This window comes from Scyliorhinus torazame, chromosome 16 (assembly GCF_047496885.1).
Source record: "Scyliorhinus torazame isolate Kashiwa2021f chromosome 16, sScyTor2.1, whole genome shotgun sequence".
NCBI lineage: Eukaryota > Metazoa > Chordata > Chondrichthyes > Carcharhiniformes > Scyliorhinidae > Scyliorhinus > Scyliorhinus torazame.
In genome coordinates this window covers 65,877,569-65,892,327 of record NC_092722.1, presented here as the reverse complement: position 1 = coordinate 65,892,327, position 14,759 = coordinate 65,877,569, and the positions used below count along the sequence as shown (strand labels likewise).

General features: G+C 46.4%; 1 protein-coding gene across 1 annotated transcript in view; it reads right to left on the bottom strand.

Moving 5' to 3' along the window:
- Positions 1-14,759, bottom strand: part of LOC140392259 (uncharacterized) — a 415,817-nt gene that overhangs the window by 152,971 nt on the left and 248,087 nt on the right. The window contains exon 30 of the mRNA XM_072477576.1: positions 11,932-12,029. Within this exon, the coding sequence (XP_072333677.1) occupies positions 11,932-12,029 (98 nt within the window). The remainder of the gene's footprint in view (positions 1-11,931; positions 12,030-14,759) is intronic.

Genomic DNA, 14,759 nt, shown 5'->3' with positions numbered 1-14,759 from the left:
TTTTTGATTTTTGACTATGGCTTCTCTGCCTTACACTTTCCCCCTTACTGCCTTTTGTTTCTGTCTGTTCTCACTGTTCTAAGACTTGTTATTGTAAATGTTCTCCTTTTCAAACAGCATATTTAAATTCCTTCCAGAAAGCAATTATCTCTTAAGTTACCAAGCAGTCTGGAAACAACTTTTAAAATGAAGATAGAGAAAAACACTTCTTTCAACCTATGCAGTTCAAAACCAGTCCTAACCCAAAACAAAAGTAAAAACACAGAGCCACAGTCCAGCTCCACCCACACAATAACATAATTGAAGCCATAAGACAAAAACCTTTCTTCAAGGGGCACTCCCATTACACCAGTGGTCGTATTGCATGTCCAGAAGGGCCAGGTTGCCCATGTTTCTTCTCTTCTGCAGTGTAGTCTTGGGAATTCTTGGATTCTTTCCCATTCCCACCCTACCCCACACACATACACAAACGCCATGATCATTTTGTCTATTCCTTGGAAAAGTGCTTAGAGATGAAGATTGGTGTGGATCTAAACAGGAATAGGAACCTTGGCAGTACGTTCATTTTGTTCGTCTGCATCCACCCCGCCAGGGAGAGCAGGACTGCATCCCATCTCTGTAGGTCCTCTTTGACTTCCTCCGCCAGACTGGTTGGTCAGATTCCACTTGTGGATCTATGTCCAGTCATGGGGCTATCTGGATCCCTCGGTAGCAGAATTTGCTTATGGGCTAGATGTAAAGATAGACCCTCAGCTCTGTCCCCGCCCCATTTGGTTCACCGGAAATGCCTCACTCTTGCCAAGGTTGGATTTGTAGCCCGGGAAAGTCCCCACATTCTTCCAGGAGCTTCATGATTACTTTTCGGCTGTTCTGCGGGTCCGAGATGTAGAGGAGCAGGTCATCAGCATAGTGAGACTCTATGCTCCCTGCTTCCTCTTCGGATGCCCTTCCAGCATCTTGCGTTCTGCAGAACGATCATCAGGAGTTTGATTGCTAGCGCGAACAGGAGTGGGGACAGAGGGCATCCCTGCCTGGTGTCACTGCAGCTGAAAGTATTCAGACCTGGTGGTGTTGGTCTGAACGCTCGCCTTGGGGGTGTTGTACATGAGTTTCACCCATGAGGTGAACCCTGTCCCCAGCCCAAACCGCTTCAGTACCTCTTGAGGTACTTCCATTTGACTCTGTCGAAGGCCTTTTCTACGAGATTGTAGCGCACAAAGACTCACGAGAGACGAATAGAGATGAAGTCGATGAGGCTTTATTAAGCGTGACTTGTTCCCCGCAGTTCAGTAACAGACTGGCCTGCGGGGGAGAACTCCTGGTTCTTATACTCCGCCTTCAGGGCGGAGCTAGAGGTCAACAGCCAACCAGGACCCGGGATCTGTCAGCCAATGACATCACGGCTTCACAGTCCCACATGACCCCTAATACATACTACCACAGAGATGATCATATCAATCAATCTATCAAGATGTTCTCTACCCGGATGGGGTCAGTTTCACATTCAGCAGCCCTCTGATGTTCGCTGTGGGCTGTCTACCCTTGACAAAGCCCGTCTGGCCCTCTTGTGACCACCTCTGGTACGCAGTTCTCCAGTCTCTTGGCCAGGATATTTGTGAGTATTTTCACGTCTATTTGAGCAGCAAAATGGGCCCATACAATCCGCATTCCGTTGGGTCTTTGTCTTTCTTGGATAACAGTGATATAGTGGCTTGTATTAGTGTTGCAGGCAGGGTGCCCCTCGCTAGCGAATCTGTAGGTGAGGAGCCAAGGTTGGAACAAATTCTTTATGGTCCGCAGGGAACCCATTGGGTCCTGGCATTCCCCGCCTGCATGGAGCTGATGTTCTCCATGACCTTGCTCAGTTCTATTGGTGCTTCCAGCTCCCTCCATCTATCGTCCACCACGACTGGCATGTCCAGTCCATCAAGGACCCGTCGGGGGAGGGGGGCTCAAAAGGTATACAGTCCCTGGGTAGGAGGCCTCAAATGCTTAGTTGACCATTTTTGGTTCGGCTACCAATCCACGTCTGCCACTTGTGCTATCTTTCTCGTGGCTGCCTGCTTTCTCAGCTGGTGAGCCATCAGATGGCTTGCCTTCTCTCCGTGCTCATAAAAGGTCCCCGTCCCCTCCCCCATGACTGGCGGAGTGTGTGCACTGCCTTCCTGGTGGATAGTCCATTTGTAGCTTTTTCCTCTCCGCCAGAAGGTCTATACTCAGGTCCTCAGAGTATTTGCTGTCGACCTCCAGGATGGAGTCGATCAATTGCTGCCTGTTTACCCTCTCTTCCCTATCTCTACGTTCCTTGTAGACTATAATCTCTCCCCTGATCACCATCTTAAGTGCCTCCCGGAACGTGGAAGGTGAGACATCTCCATTCTGGTTGTTAGTGATGTACTCTTCTATGGCGTGTGATGTTTTCTGGCAGAAGACCTTGTCGGCAAGGAGGTCCGTGTCCAACCTCCATGCGGGGCGTTGGGCATGACCTGTCTCCAACCTCTCATCCATGTAATGTGGAGCCTGGTCGGAGATGACTATCGGGGAGTATTCCGCTGTGACCATTTCTGGAAGCATCGATTTACCCCACTGCAAATAAGTTGATTCGGGTGTATATCTTGTGCACCGGTGAAAAGAACAAGAATTCCTTCTCACTGGGGTGCGGGAACTATCATGGGTCCGAAGCCCCCATCTGTTCCTTGAATGCTCCCAATTCCCTAGCCATGCTTGTCTTTTACCCCGTCACGGGCACCGTTGACCATTATGTACCATTGCCCTGGGTCCACAACCGGCCTTGCCGCCGTAAACACCGTCCAATTGCTAATCAGGACAGCTCTTTCTCCCCCCGCCCCCCCCCCCCCCAGCCTTGTTGCATAACATGAGTGGTACGTCCCCAGCACTTCCTTACCCGCAGTCGGTCCTTCTCCCTTAAGTGCATCTATTGAAGGAAGACCATGTGGGCTTTCGCACTTCTCAAATGGGCGAACACTCTGGATCTTTTCACTGGGCCATTAAGTCCCTCACATTCCAGGTGATAATCCTAGTGGTGGGGGTTTGGCCCCACGCCCTGCTTCTGCGGGACCAGCCATACTTACCTGGTGTACGTGCCCCTGCCCTCCTGAGTTTCCCTTTGTCAGGGATCGTGTAATTGGCCGCGGTCACCATCCTCGCCATGAGACCAGGCCGCTGAGCTCTGGGGTTTCCCTTTGTCCAGGGGGCACCCAACATGGCTGCCAACTGTGAGTACGCCACGTGGGCTCGCCCCTGCACAACGGAGTTTCCCTTTGTTTAGGGACCCTCCAAAGTGGCTGCCTGGGCACCATTTTGTTCCCACAACTTGCACCTTTCCTGCTGAAGCCAACCTGAAAACCAACTCTTTCTTATCCTTGTATTTCCCTTGTATTCCCGTCCCCTGCTGGGAGGTGCGCCGGGGCCCCCCCCCTTGTTCTCATACTTCCTGCGTTAGCTTTTCCTGCTAGTGGGGTGACCCCCCTCCCACAACTGATCTTACCCCTGTGCCCACTAGATTGCTGTTCCCTCTTCACCCCATAGAATTCTTTCCAATTCTCCACGGAAGATGATAAAAATAAATTTGACGTAGTTATTGAAAAATTTGATATTCATTGTAAACCTCAAATTAATGAAAGGTATAAACGGTTTGTCTTTAAAACGAGAGTGTAAAAAGATGGAGAATCTGTAGATTGGTTCATTACTGATTTAAGATTAAAGTCACAAACCTGTAATTTCACAATTTTGTCAGACTCAATGATCAAATCGTTTTTGGCTTCAAAGATGGGAAACTCAACATTTAAGGCAAAAAGAATTAAAATTGGAAGATGCAATTGAAATGTGTAGAGCGAATGAAATATCCAAAAATGAGTATTCAGAAATACTGATTGAGGAAAAGGGCGCAGAAATGCACCTCGGGGCTGACTGCGTTCGATCTGTGGCACAGTTGAGAAAAAAGCGTGTTTCGGACGAAGACCATTCTGTGCATGAGTGCAACCAATTTGCACATGACGAAAGCAACATCATGACGTGTGGACACGTTCACCCGCATTAAAAAATGCCCAGCACATGGAAAAATCTGATCCAAATGTGGCAAACTGAATCACTTTGCTGTTCAATGCAGAACTGCATTGATAGGGTTGGGTGCACACTTTAAAACTTCAAATTTAATTGAAGTTATATGAATGTTCAGAGTGTTAATACAAGTGCAGACACCTCCAAAATGGATAACCTTAATGTTAATATAGATGCTTATTGTCATGAAGATTCTTTCTTTGTGCGAATTGTAGAGAAGTTCCAGACAACTGTAAAGAACACTTCCTATCTACAGATACTGCATCCCATACAATCGATTAACACGGAATCTGAATGGAATACTCCATTACAAGTCAATGGTTCCGTGATTGTGTTCAAATTGGACACTGGAGCATCTGCAAATTTAATAAATACTCGTGATTTATCACAACTTTGTCATAGTCCTAAGATTCAGAAAACTGACTGCCAATTGAGTGACTACAGTGGTAACACGATTACTTCTTTAGGGTCATGCCATCTCTTAGTGACAAACAACGACACTGTAATATTCTTGCGTTTCAAGATTGTTGAAGCCAAGCGAACTTCACTATTAGATGCACAAGCCTGTCAAGACTTACACCTTGTGAAACAAATCTATAGCACAAGAAAACCTCTTACACCTGTGCAGGAAGATATTGAAAGCATCCACACTAAAGTTTCTCAGGTATTTGAAGATATGGGTACTCTTCCTTTCCAATACAAAATTCAACTAAAAGCGAATGCTAAATCAGTGGGATACTCAACTCCAAGATGAGTTCCTGCTTCGTTACGTGACCGCCTCAAGCAAGAACTGGAACGAATGCAGCACCTTGGAATCATTTCCAAGAACACAGAACCAACAGATTGGGTCAGCTCGATGGTGTGCGTTTATATATTTTTTAAAACCCCAATGGTGACCTCTGGATTTGTATTGATCCGAAGGATCTGAATATGAACGTCAGACGTGAACACTATCCAATACCGAAACGTGAAGAAATAACGAGTGAGATGGCTAATGCCAATATATTCTCTAAATTAGATGCTTCCAGAAGTTTTTGACAAATGCAACTGGATGACACGAGCAAAAAATTGTGTACATTCAACACACTGTTTGGTCATTACTGTTTTAACAGAATGCCATTTGGCATAATCTCAGCATCTAAGATATTCTATCGTGCCATGGAACAGATGACAGGTGGAGTTCATGTGTATGTTGATGACATAATACAGTCATCTACTTGTGAAGAACACAATGCAAGACTCCTGCAAGTGTTACAGAGAATACACAAATACGGATTGAAGCTCAATCGGGCTAAGTGCAACTTTGGTATCTCAACTTTAAAATTTCTGGATGACCAAATCTCAGAACATGGTGTGCAACCAGATAATGATAAGATTGCTGCCATTCAGAAGATGTCAATCCCAGAAGACAAAAAAGCAGCTCTGAGATTCATTGGTGTAGTGAATTTCTTTGGAAAATTCATCCCCAACCTTGCTTCACGAACAACTGCCTTGCGTAACCTCGTTAAGAAGAACATATTCTTCATGTGGACTGCAGATCACAAAAAAGAATGGTTAGACCTCAAGTCAGCATTGGTTACGGCACCTGTCCTTTCCTTCTTTGACCCTGGGTGAGAAACGAAGATTTCCACAGATGCAAGTCAAAACGGGATTGGGGCAGTCCTCCTTCAAAAGAATGATGATGCTTTTTGGAGACTCATTATATATACATCCAGATCTATGACTACCACAGAGCAATGGTATGCTCAGATCGCAAAGTGTTTTGGCATGCTTATGGGAATACAGAAATTCCATGACTACGTATATGGACTTCCGATGTTCATTGTTGAACCAGATCACTGACCATTAGTTCATATCATTTATAAAACATTAAAAAAATTTAGAGTACCCAATTAATTTTTTCCAATTAAGGGGCAATTTGGCATGTTCAATCCACCTAGCCTGCACATCTTTGGGTTGTGGGGGTGAAACCCACGCAAACACGGGAAGAATGTGCAAACTCTACACGGATAGTGACCCAGAGCCGGGATCGAACCTGGGACCTCGGTGCCGAAAGACTGCAGTGCTACCACTGCGCCACCGTGCTGCCCTATTAGTTCATATCATAAAGAAAGATATGATATGACTCTCAAGACTGCAATGAATAATCATGAAACTAAAAAGGTATGACTTTCAACTGGTCTACACTCCAGGTAAAGATCTTATCATTGCAGACGCATTATCTCGTGCTGCAGAAACAAATGAACAACAACCTGAGATAGTTCAACTAATTGAAGCTCAAGTGGAACTTCTAGCTGAAACCCTTCCTGTCTCTGATGAAAAACTCAAGCTCATCAGAGCGGAGACTGAAAAAGATGCAATAATACAATGAGTAATCAGCCATATGAAAAATGGTTGGCCGAAAGGATGCTGTTCGAATTTCAGAAATATTCAATCTGATCTCCATGTTGTAGATGGATTTATACTTTGTCTCGATCATCTTGTTATTCCTATGACACTAAGGCACATGATCCTCCAGAAGGTTCATGAAGGTCACTTCGGAATAGAAAAGTGTAAACGCCGAGAGAGATGGGCAGTATATTAGCCTGGAATGAATACTCACACAGTCAATTTTGTGCTAGAATGTGAGACATGCCAGCAAAATCAATCGACACAGAGTAAAGAGAAACTCACAACTCATGATCTTGAGAAAACTCCGTGGTCGAAAGTTGGTATTGATCTTTTTCATTTTCATGGTCGTGATTATGTCTTGATCATCAACTATTTTTCAAACTAGCTGGATGTAATGAAATTGTCCGATTCTACTTCGAAATCCGTGATCAAAGTGACTAAAGAAATATTTGCTCGTCATGGGATATCTTACAGAGTCATGACAGACAATGAATCTTGCTTTGATAGTAATGATTGGACAGAATTTGCTCGTAACTATAATTTCACTCATCTCACGTCTAGTCCTCTTTATCCGCAATCTAATGGCAAGGTTGAAAAAGGCGTTCACGTTGTGAAACAACTTTTCAAGAACGCACTTGACTGACTCAGACATGTTCTTGGCTTTATTGAATTATAGAGCTACTCCTCTCTCAACTGGTTTCTCTCCTCAGTTGTTAATGAACCGATTGTTGCGTACAACTCTTCCATGTCTACAACTAGCTGATCCTAATCTTCAGCAAGTAATAGAGAAAATGCGACATCAAAAGCATCTTCAGAGAAATACTATAATGAACATGCAAAATCCAGATGATCTGGTGAGAATTCAGATTCCCACTGGAGGATGGTCGGAGCTAAGGTCATACTCCAAGCAGCACCTCATTCAAAAATTGTTGCGACTGATGGTTCTGTTCTTAGAAGAAATCGACGTGCTCTTCTGAAATTCAAATCTTCTCGTACGTTATTTCCATGTCTTCAGTTTGATCATTTATTACATACAGCATCTGATAAGTAACAAGATGAGTTCCAGGAACCATCGACAAATCTACTACTCAATTGACTGGAATGAGGAGATCATCCAGAATCATAAAGGAACCTGCCAGACTGAATTTGTAAAGAACAACAAATGAACTGTTTTAACACATTTTGACTCACTTGTTCACTTTTGGCATGCATATCAATGTATCATGTAATAATGTTACTTCTATTTTCCTGTTTGTACTGTACAGTGGTGAAGAGCACGTCGATTTCTTCTAATTTTTTCCTGTTTGTACTGTACAAACGTCTAAAAGATGTGCAGGTTAGGTGGACTGGCCATTCTAAATTGCCCTGTCCAAAAATGTTAGGTGAGGTTATGGGGATAAAGGGGATAGGGTGGAGACGTGGGTGGGGTTATGGGAATAAAGGAGATAGGGTTGAGGCCTGGGGCTTAAGTAGGGTGCTCTTTCCAAGGGCCGGTGCTGATTTGATGGGCTGAATGGCCTCCTTCTGCACTGTAAATTCTATGATGCTATGATATGTATAATCTAAGGAGAGTAAAGGGTTAACAAGCTGATCATGTAAATCAACATTAGATGGCATCACTGAATAGTCTTATAAAAGGCTGCGTCTCTGAGCATTCTGAGAGAAGCTGTGAGAGAAGTTGATGAATTTAGTGTGAGGTTGAGTTAGAGTGTAGGTTGCATTAGTGAGAGATAATTAATTACTGTAACATAGAGTCAATACTATTTTTGCTGTTACTCAGTAGAGTGTGCGAACCATTTCAAGTAGTGTAAAATAAATTAGCTTTGGTTTAAATATATAGCTTTCTGTTCTTTGTAAACACTATCTTGGAGAACAATACAAGGAACATAACAATCACCGCCACCAGAAGTGGTTGCCCTGCAGTTACTTGACTTAAAACAGACCCTGAACAACAGTAGGTTCTGTCCAATCAAAGCCTTCCATTTCTGATAAGTGCAGCCAGAATAGTAACCACTTGTAGTTTTTCTGCGAGGCCTGTCGGAAATGATGCTGTACGGGCGGCCTCACTGGTGCTTGGAGGACTGATGCAAGTCAAGACCGGATTAGCCATGTAAATGCGACTAAAAGAGCAGGTCAAAGGCTAGGAATCTCATGATAAGTAACTCACTGCCTGAGCCCCCCCCCCCCACCCCACAAAGCCTGTCCACCATCTACAAGGCACAGGTTAGGCATGAAATGGAATACTCTACATTTGCTTGGATGAGTGCAGTTCCAACAACATTCAAGAAGCTTGACACCATCCAGGACAAAGCAGCTCGCTTGATTGCTACCACTTACATGAACAGCCGAAAGATGTGCATGTTAGGTCGATTGGCCATGCTAAATTACCCCTTAAGACACTTATGTGAGGTTACAATGATTGGGGGGAGTGGGCCTTAGTAGGGTGCACTTTTGGAGGGTTGGTGCAGACTCGATGGGCTGACTGGTCTCCTACACTGTAAGTATTCTACGGACAAGGAACTGACCAGGAAATGTCATTCAGTCTCTTCACCACTGACAAACAGCAGCAGCGTGTACCACCTACAAGATGAACTGCAGGAACTCACCAAGGCTTTTTAGACATCAACCACTGCCATATTTTAGGACAAGGGAAACAGATACCTGGGAACAGCATCACTTGGAAATTCTCATCCATTTCACTCACTATCCTGACTTGGAAATTTTGCTAACTTGAGGAAGCAGGCAAAAATTGAACATTAATTTATTTCCCGTACCGCCCTCCCCGAACAGGCACTAGAATGTGCTGACTAGGGGCTTTTCACAGTAATTTCATTGAAGCCTACTTGTGGCAATAAGTTATTATTATTTAACTATACGCAAAGTTGTGCGTAAGCAGCATCTCACTCCTAGTACAATGCTTGTTGGGAGGACGAGTCTCTCTAGGCCCTGGGGCAGCTTTTATATCAGCACATAACGAGCCTCCGCTCCCTATCTGGGAAGCCTGTGCTCCACGAGAAGATCAATGCTGGTTGCCCTGTGGTCCTTGTGGGGGTTATGACAGAAATATATAATCGTTCCTGCACTGCCGCTGGGTCAAAATCCTGAAATTCCTTCCTTAACAGCAATATGGGTGTACCTACAGCTCTGGGACAGCAGTGGTTCAAGAAGATGGCTCACCACTAATCTTTTCAAGGGCAATTATGAATGGCCAATAGATGTTGGTCTAACCAGCGACACCCAAAAAAAAAGAATTGCTGACCTTGATAAGGCAGTGTTGTGGTTGAGAAGTTAGGATAAAAGGATAACAAGAGGAGGGAATCCTAGAAAGGGTTAAACCTTGGGGCCTTCTGATGGGTCCAGAGGGTTAGTTAAAGGCTGGAGCAGTGGTCCAGCGAGTGTTTCTTTTGGGCCTCTCCTAATGCCAATTAAATTCCAGTGGCAGTTCAGGCAGATTGCTCGACTCCTTCCCCTACTACTCATAAAATTTCAGCAGGGTGGGAGTAGTCAGGTTTGGTGACCACTGGATTTTACGTGCTCCCCCAAACCCACCTTTAAACCTGTCGCAGGGGCACACTAAATTCAGACCTATATCTCTATTCAGATCCTTCCAGCAGAACATAAGAACACATGTAGACCAATTAAGCCTGCTCCCCTATTCAGTATGACCATGACACCATCACTAACAGTCTGTCCTGGTCCACTCACAATGCAACAGTCAAGAAAGCTCAACAATGTCTCTGCTTCCGTCGTACGGAAGCTAAAGAGATTTGGCATGTCTGCATCGACTCTCACAAACTTCTACAGATGTGCCATAGAGAGCCTCCTATCCGGCTGCATCATAGCATGGTATCGCAACTGCTCGGCCCAAGGTCGCAAGAAACTGCAGAGTGTGATGAACTCAGCCCAACGCATCACACAAGCTTGCCACCCTCCCATTGATTCTGTCTATACCTCCCACTACTTCAGGAAGGCAGACAGCATTGTCAGACACCCCTCACACCCAGGCTTTGCCCTCTTCCAGACCCTTTTATCTGGCAGAATATACAGAAGTCTGAAGACCTGCACATCCAGACATAGGAACAGCTTCTTCCCTACAGCTACTAGACTCCTCAATGACTTTCCCCGTAAGAACACTATTCACGACATTCGATGCTACTCTTGCTGATGTATTTGCCTTGTTAGGTCCTTGTTCCGCACTGTAACCAATCACTAATTGTTGATGTACCATTTGTCAATGTACTCTGTTGATTATTCTTTTGTCTACTATGTACATTCTGTGTATGTTCCCTTGGCCGCAGAAAAATACTTTTCACTGTACTTTGGTACATGTGACAACTATCAATCAATCATTCTCTTGAACTCCAAAGAACATAAACCCTGAAGCAGAAAGTAATTTATGTAATAGAATGACAGGAAATCTGTATCATATATCTAATTAGTATTGGATGATTGGTTATGGGTTTCACACAGGATAATTCCGAATTTTCACAAGCAACTTATTGCAGAATAGCTACTTATCCATAGATCCACTGAATTCCTACAGTACAGAAGGAGGCCATTTGGCCCATCGGGTCTGAACCAACCATCTAAAAGAGCACCCCACGCATGCCCACTTCCCCCATCATATCCCCATAACCCCACCCAGCCTGCCCATTTTTGGACACCAAGGGGCAATTTAGCATCGCCAATCCACTTTAACCTTTGGAATGTGGGAGGAAACTGGAGTAGCTGGAGGAAACCCATGTAGACACGGGGAGAACGTGCAAAATCCAAACAGTCAACCACAGCTGGAATTGGACCCAGGTCCCTGGCGCTGTGAGGCAGCAGTACTAACCACTGTTTGGGGGCCGGTTTAGCTCTGTTGGCTAGACAGCTGATTCATGATGCAGAATAAGACCAGTAGCGTGGGTTCAATTCCCGCCCCGCCTTCTCAACCTTGCCCCTCGCCTGAGGTGTAGTGATCCTCAGGTTAAATCATCACCAGTCAGCTCTCCATCTCAAAGGGGAAAGCAGCCTATGGTCATCTGGGACTATGCATTACATTTGCATTGCCACCGTGCTGCTGTAAATAACAAATATTAAATGAAGGAGTGATGTCTGCTTTCCTACTTCACCATCTGACTTCAGAATTAATTAGCACACTACTTTATCACATTGTCTATATAACAGGATCTTGGGGTCCCACCCCACTGAGCTACAGTGCAGTTGTGTTCCAGTGTACAATATGCCCCAAGGTGTTACTGTCAATACAGTTGTATATCAAACAATTAAGCCCTCCAGCTGATGTTAAAATGCAAAGTAAATTTGCAGCCATTTGACACAATTTCCAAAGTATAAGGTAACAATTAATAAATCTATTATTATAAATATCAAATAATGTTTGGCCATTTGAAAGAGAAAATATTTCTAAGTTGGAGGGTAACAATCATGAATCAACTTTTATCAATGTCTAATACTTGCAGAAAGATTCAGGGCAGATGAATCGTATTCTGTAATCCTCACAGTTCCCATCATTTTGCTCGTCATTAACACAAGCAAAGCCTGAAGAAATGGTGCACCTGTTTAATACAGAAAGGCAGTGTTTTATATTGTTGTTTTCTAAAGAAATTCATAACTAAATGGAGCTGGACTTGCACAGGAGTGGGCAGTTTAGAACCAAGGTCAGCAGGTGACCTGATTAATACTGGTGAAATTGGCAGGGTGTTAGAAAGTTTGCTCCAACTTGTCACCTACCACATTTAATCTTGGTGCTTTAGGCTCCATGAGAGCAACTTAGTTAGGGGAAGCAGGTTGTCAAGTTCAATCTGTTAGTTGCTCAACAAAAATGGCTTTTGCAGTTTGAGTGTCCATGGGTTTCCAGGAAATTAACAAGTAAAAGTGCGAAAGCAGCTGACAGACATAGCATACGCTTCCTTGGCATCTGAGGACACCAGAGCCTCAGGAGGTGCATGGTGTGACCTTGCATGATTTCATCGCTGAAATTCTTGGAACAAGACCAGCTGGGAAGTGGACTTGGTGGTCTCAAATTAACTGTGACCACCAGTGCCAAGTACAGGCTGCGGGATTCTCCGTCGCCTGGATCCTCCGCCCTGCTGGCAGCGCACTCACGCCCGCACATTTCCCAAGAGTGTGGGGGTAGGCCACAATGGGAAACTCCATTGGCCGGCTGCGGGAACAGATAATCCCACTGCCGGCGGAGCGCCGCACTGGAAATCGGGCTGGCGGGACGGAGAATCCCGCCCAGGATCTCTCCGTTTTCAACCCAGAAAGATATTTGGCACCAGATGGCTGATGACTTGTTTACCATCAATGTAACTGCTAGTGATGATGGCAGTCTGAATGAACAGGTTTGTGGCTATGATTGGCTTTCCACATGCACAGAACCTCATCGACTGCACATGTGGCAATTAAGGAACCTCCAAATCACCATTTATCCAACTGCAGGGGCTTGAATTCCATCAACGTGCAGCTAGTGTACAACCACAAAATTATATATTTTTAAGTGTTTTGAATATCCCAGGCAATACTCATGATGCCTTCACCTTGTATCAGTCCACGTTCCTTAACACTTTGCAGACCAGTTCAGAGTTACCAACTGGCTGCCTGGAGCAGGTGCCCCCTGAACGGCAGAGCACTGACGGGGAGAGCAGCCTGAACACCAGCCCTCTGCTCGAGACCCAGGAGACCCTCGAGTTTAGGTCAGAGGAGGACACAGACTTTCCGTCACAGCTGTCTCCAACACCCTCCACCATCTAAGAGACTATCACCTTGGTTGGGCAAACTGGGGAGAGGCTCCTAGGACACAATCAGGTGCGCACCACAGTCGGCCAGCAGGTGGAGGTAGGAGCAGCCGAGGAGTCGGACGGTCGGAGGGCAGTCCAGCCGCAGGAAGCAGCTGCCGCCCAGATGGGTCCTGGGCTCCTGGAACATCCAGTCCCACCCACAGTGCAGATGCAGACAGGGACCCAGGGATTATGGGAGGGGATGACTGCCGGCATCCACCACCTGTGGACACAGGTGGAGGAGTCCATCCATGAGCAGGAGGTGGTGCCGGTTATGCGTGCCACCCAGTCCGAAACCGCTCAAGTGGTGGCCGCGGTGGGGGAATTGAGGGCGAAGGCGTCGGGTATGGGTCAGTGTGTGCAAGACCTGGGGCATTCTGTGCAGGTGGGGACCGAGGCCCAAGACAGGGCTGCCCTCTCACAGGCAACCATGTGCCAGAGCCACCTGAAGATTGCAGCGGCACTCCTCAGCGCGGCCAGTCACAGCAGGCCATTGCTAAAAGGATCGGCGGCATTGCCCAGGCGCAGGCCGGTGTGGCGCGCACACAGGACGTGGCCCACTCACTGGCTGATGTGGCTCATACCCTGAGGGACGCGGCCCACTCACTGGCTGATGTGGCACAGACCTTCGGTGTGGTGGCACAGTCGCAGCGTGATGTGGTGCAGTCCCAGGCGGAGATGGGCCGCTCCCTGTGCTTCATGGGCGCGAATGTGCAGACCCATGTCGAGACCAGAGCGGGCCTCCAGGACTGGCAGCGCAGGTGGTGGGGGGTTCTTGGGGTATGGCTCCGCTCGCAACCCCATCCCATGGAGTAGCTTGCGGGCCATCGGGCACCCCGAGGGAGGAAGAGGTTACGGGGCCCGTGCCGGTGACTCCCGCAGGGCAGGTGTCGGAACACCGTAGCACCTTGTACTCTCCACCCTCCACCCCCCGCCCTCCTGTCCCTGGTGCATCAGGCGGGCAGAACAGGGTGGCACCACGCAACCCGGGGCGCCTGAGCAGCAGCTGGGCCCATCCAGGCCGAGTCGCCCCAGGAGACATTGTCAAACGATGTGGAGCACGGAGCTCATCGCAGAGTGGGTTGGCATCATCCTCCATCCCATGGACCAGGCCTGCTGTCCCTGCCAACCCAGTGCCCCCAGCTCGTAGCGCCGTAGGTATGTATAACAGCGGGGGTGTGCATGTGACGAATGTGATATAAAATAGTTACTTTAGAGATATTAGTTACTGTAATGTAGAGATAGGCCAGTCTCATTCTGGTGAGTTCACAGACAAAGGATTTCAGACCGCATGGCAAAGCAAGGAAGAGGTGTGTCCACCAAAGGAGGAGAAAAGGATGCTGGGTAATAGGGGCCAGAGGAAGGGATTGGAAGTGAGCCAATCAGAATATATCAACAGGTCAGGAGGGATATAGGATGACCTATGGGAATCGTGTATGTGAAACTTGATGCCATTTGAATGTATCAGTACAGACTCCTTTGTTCTACAGCCTCACTTGATTCCAG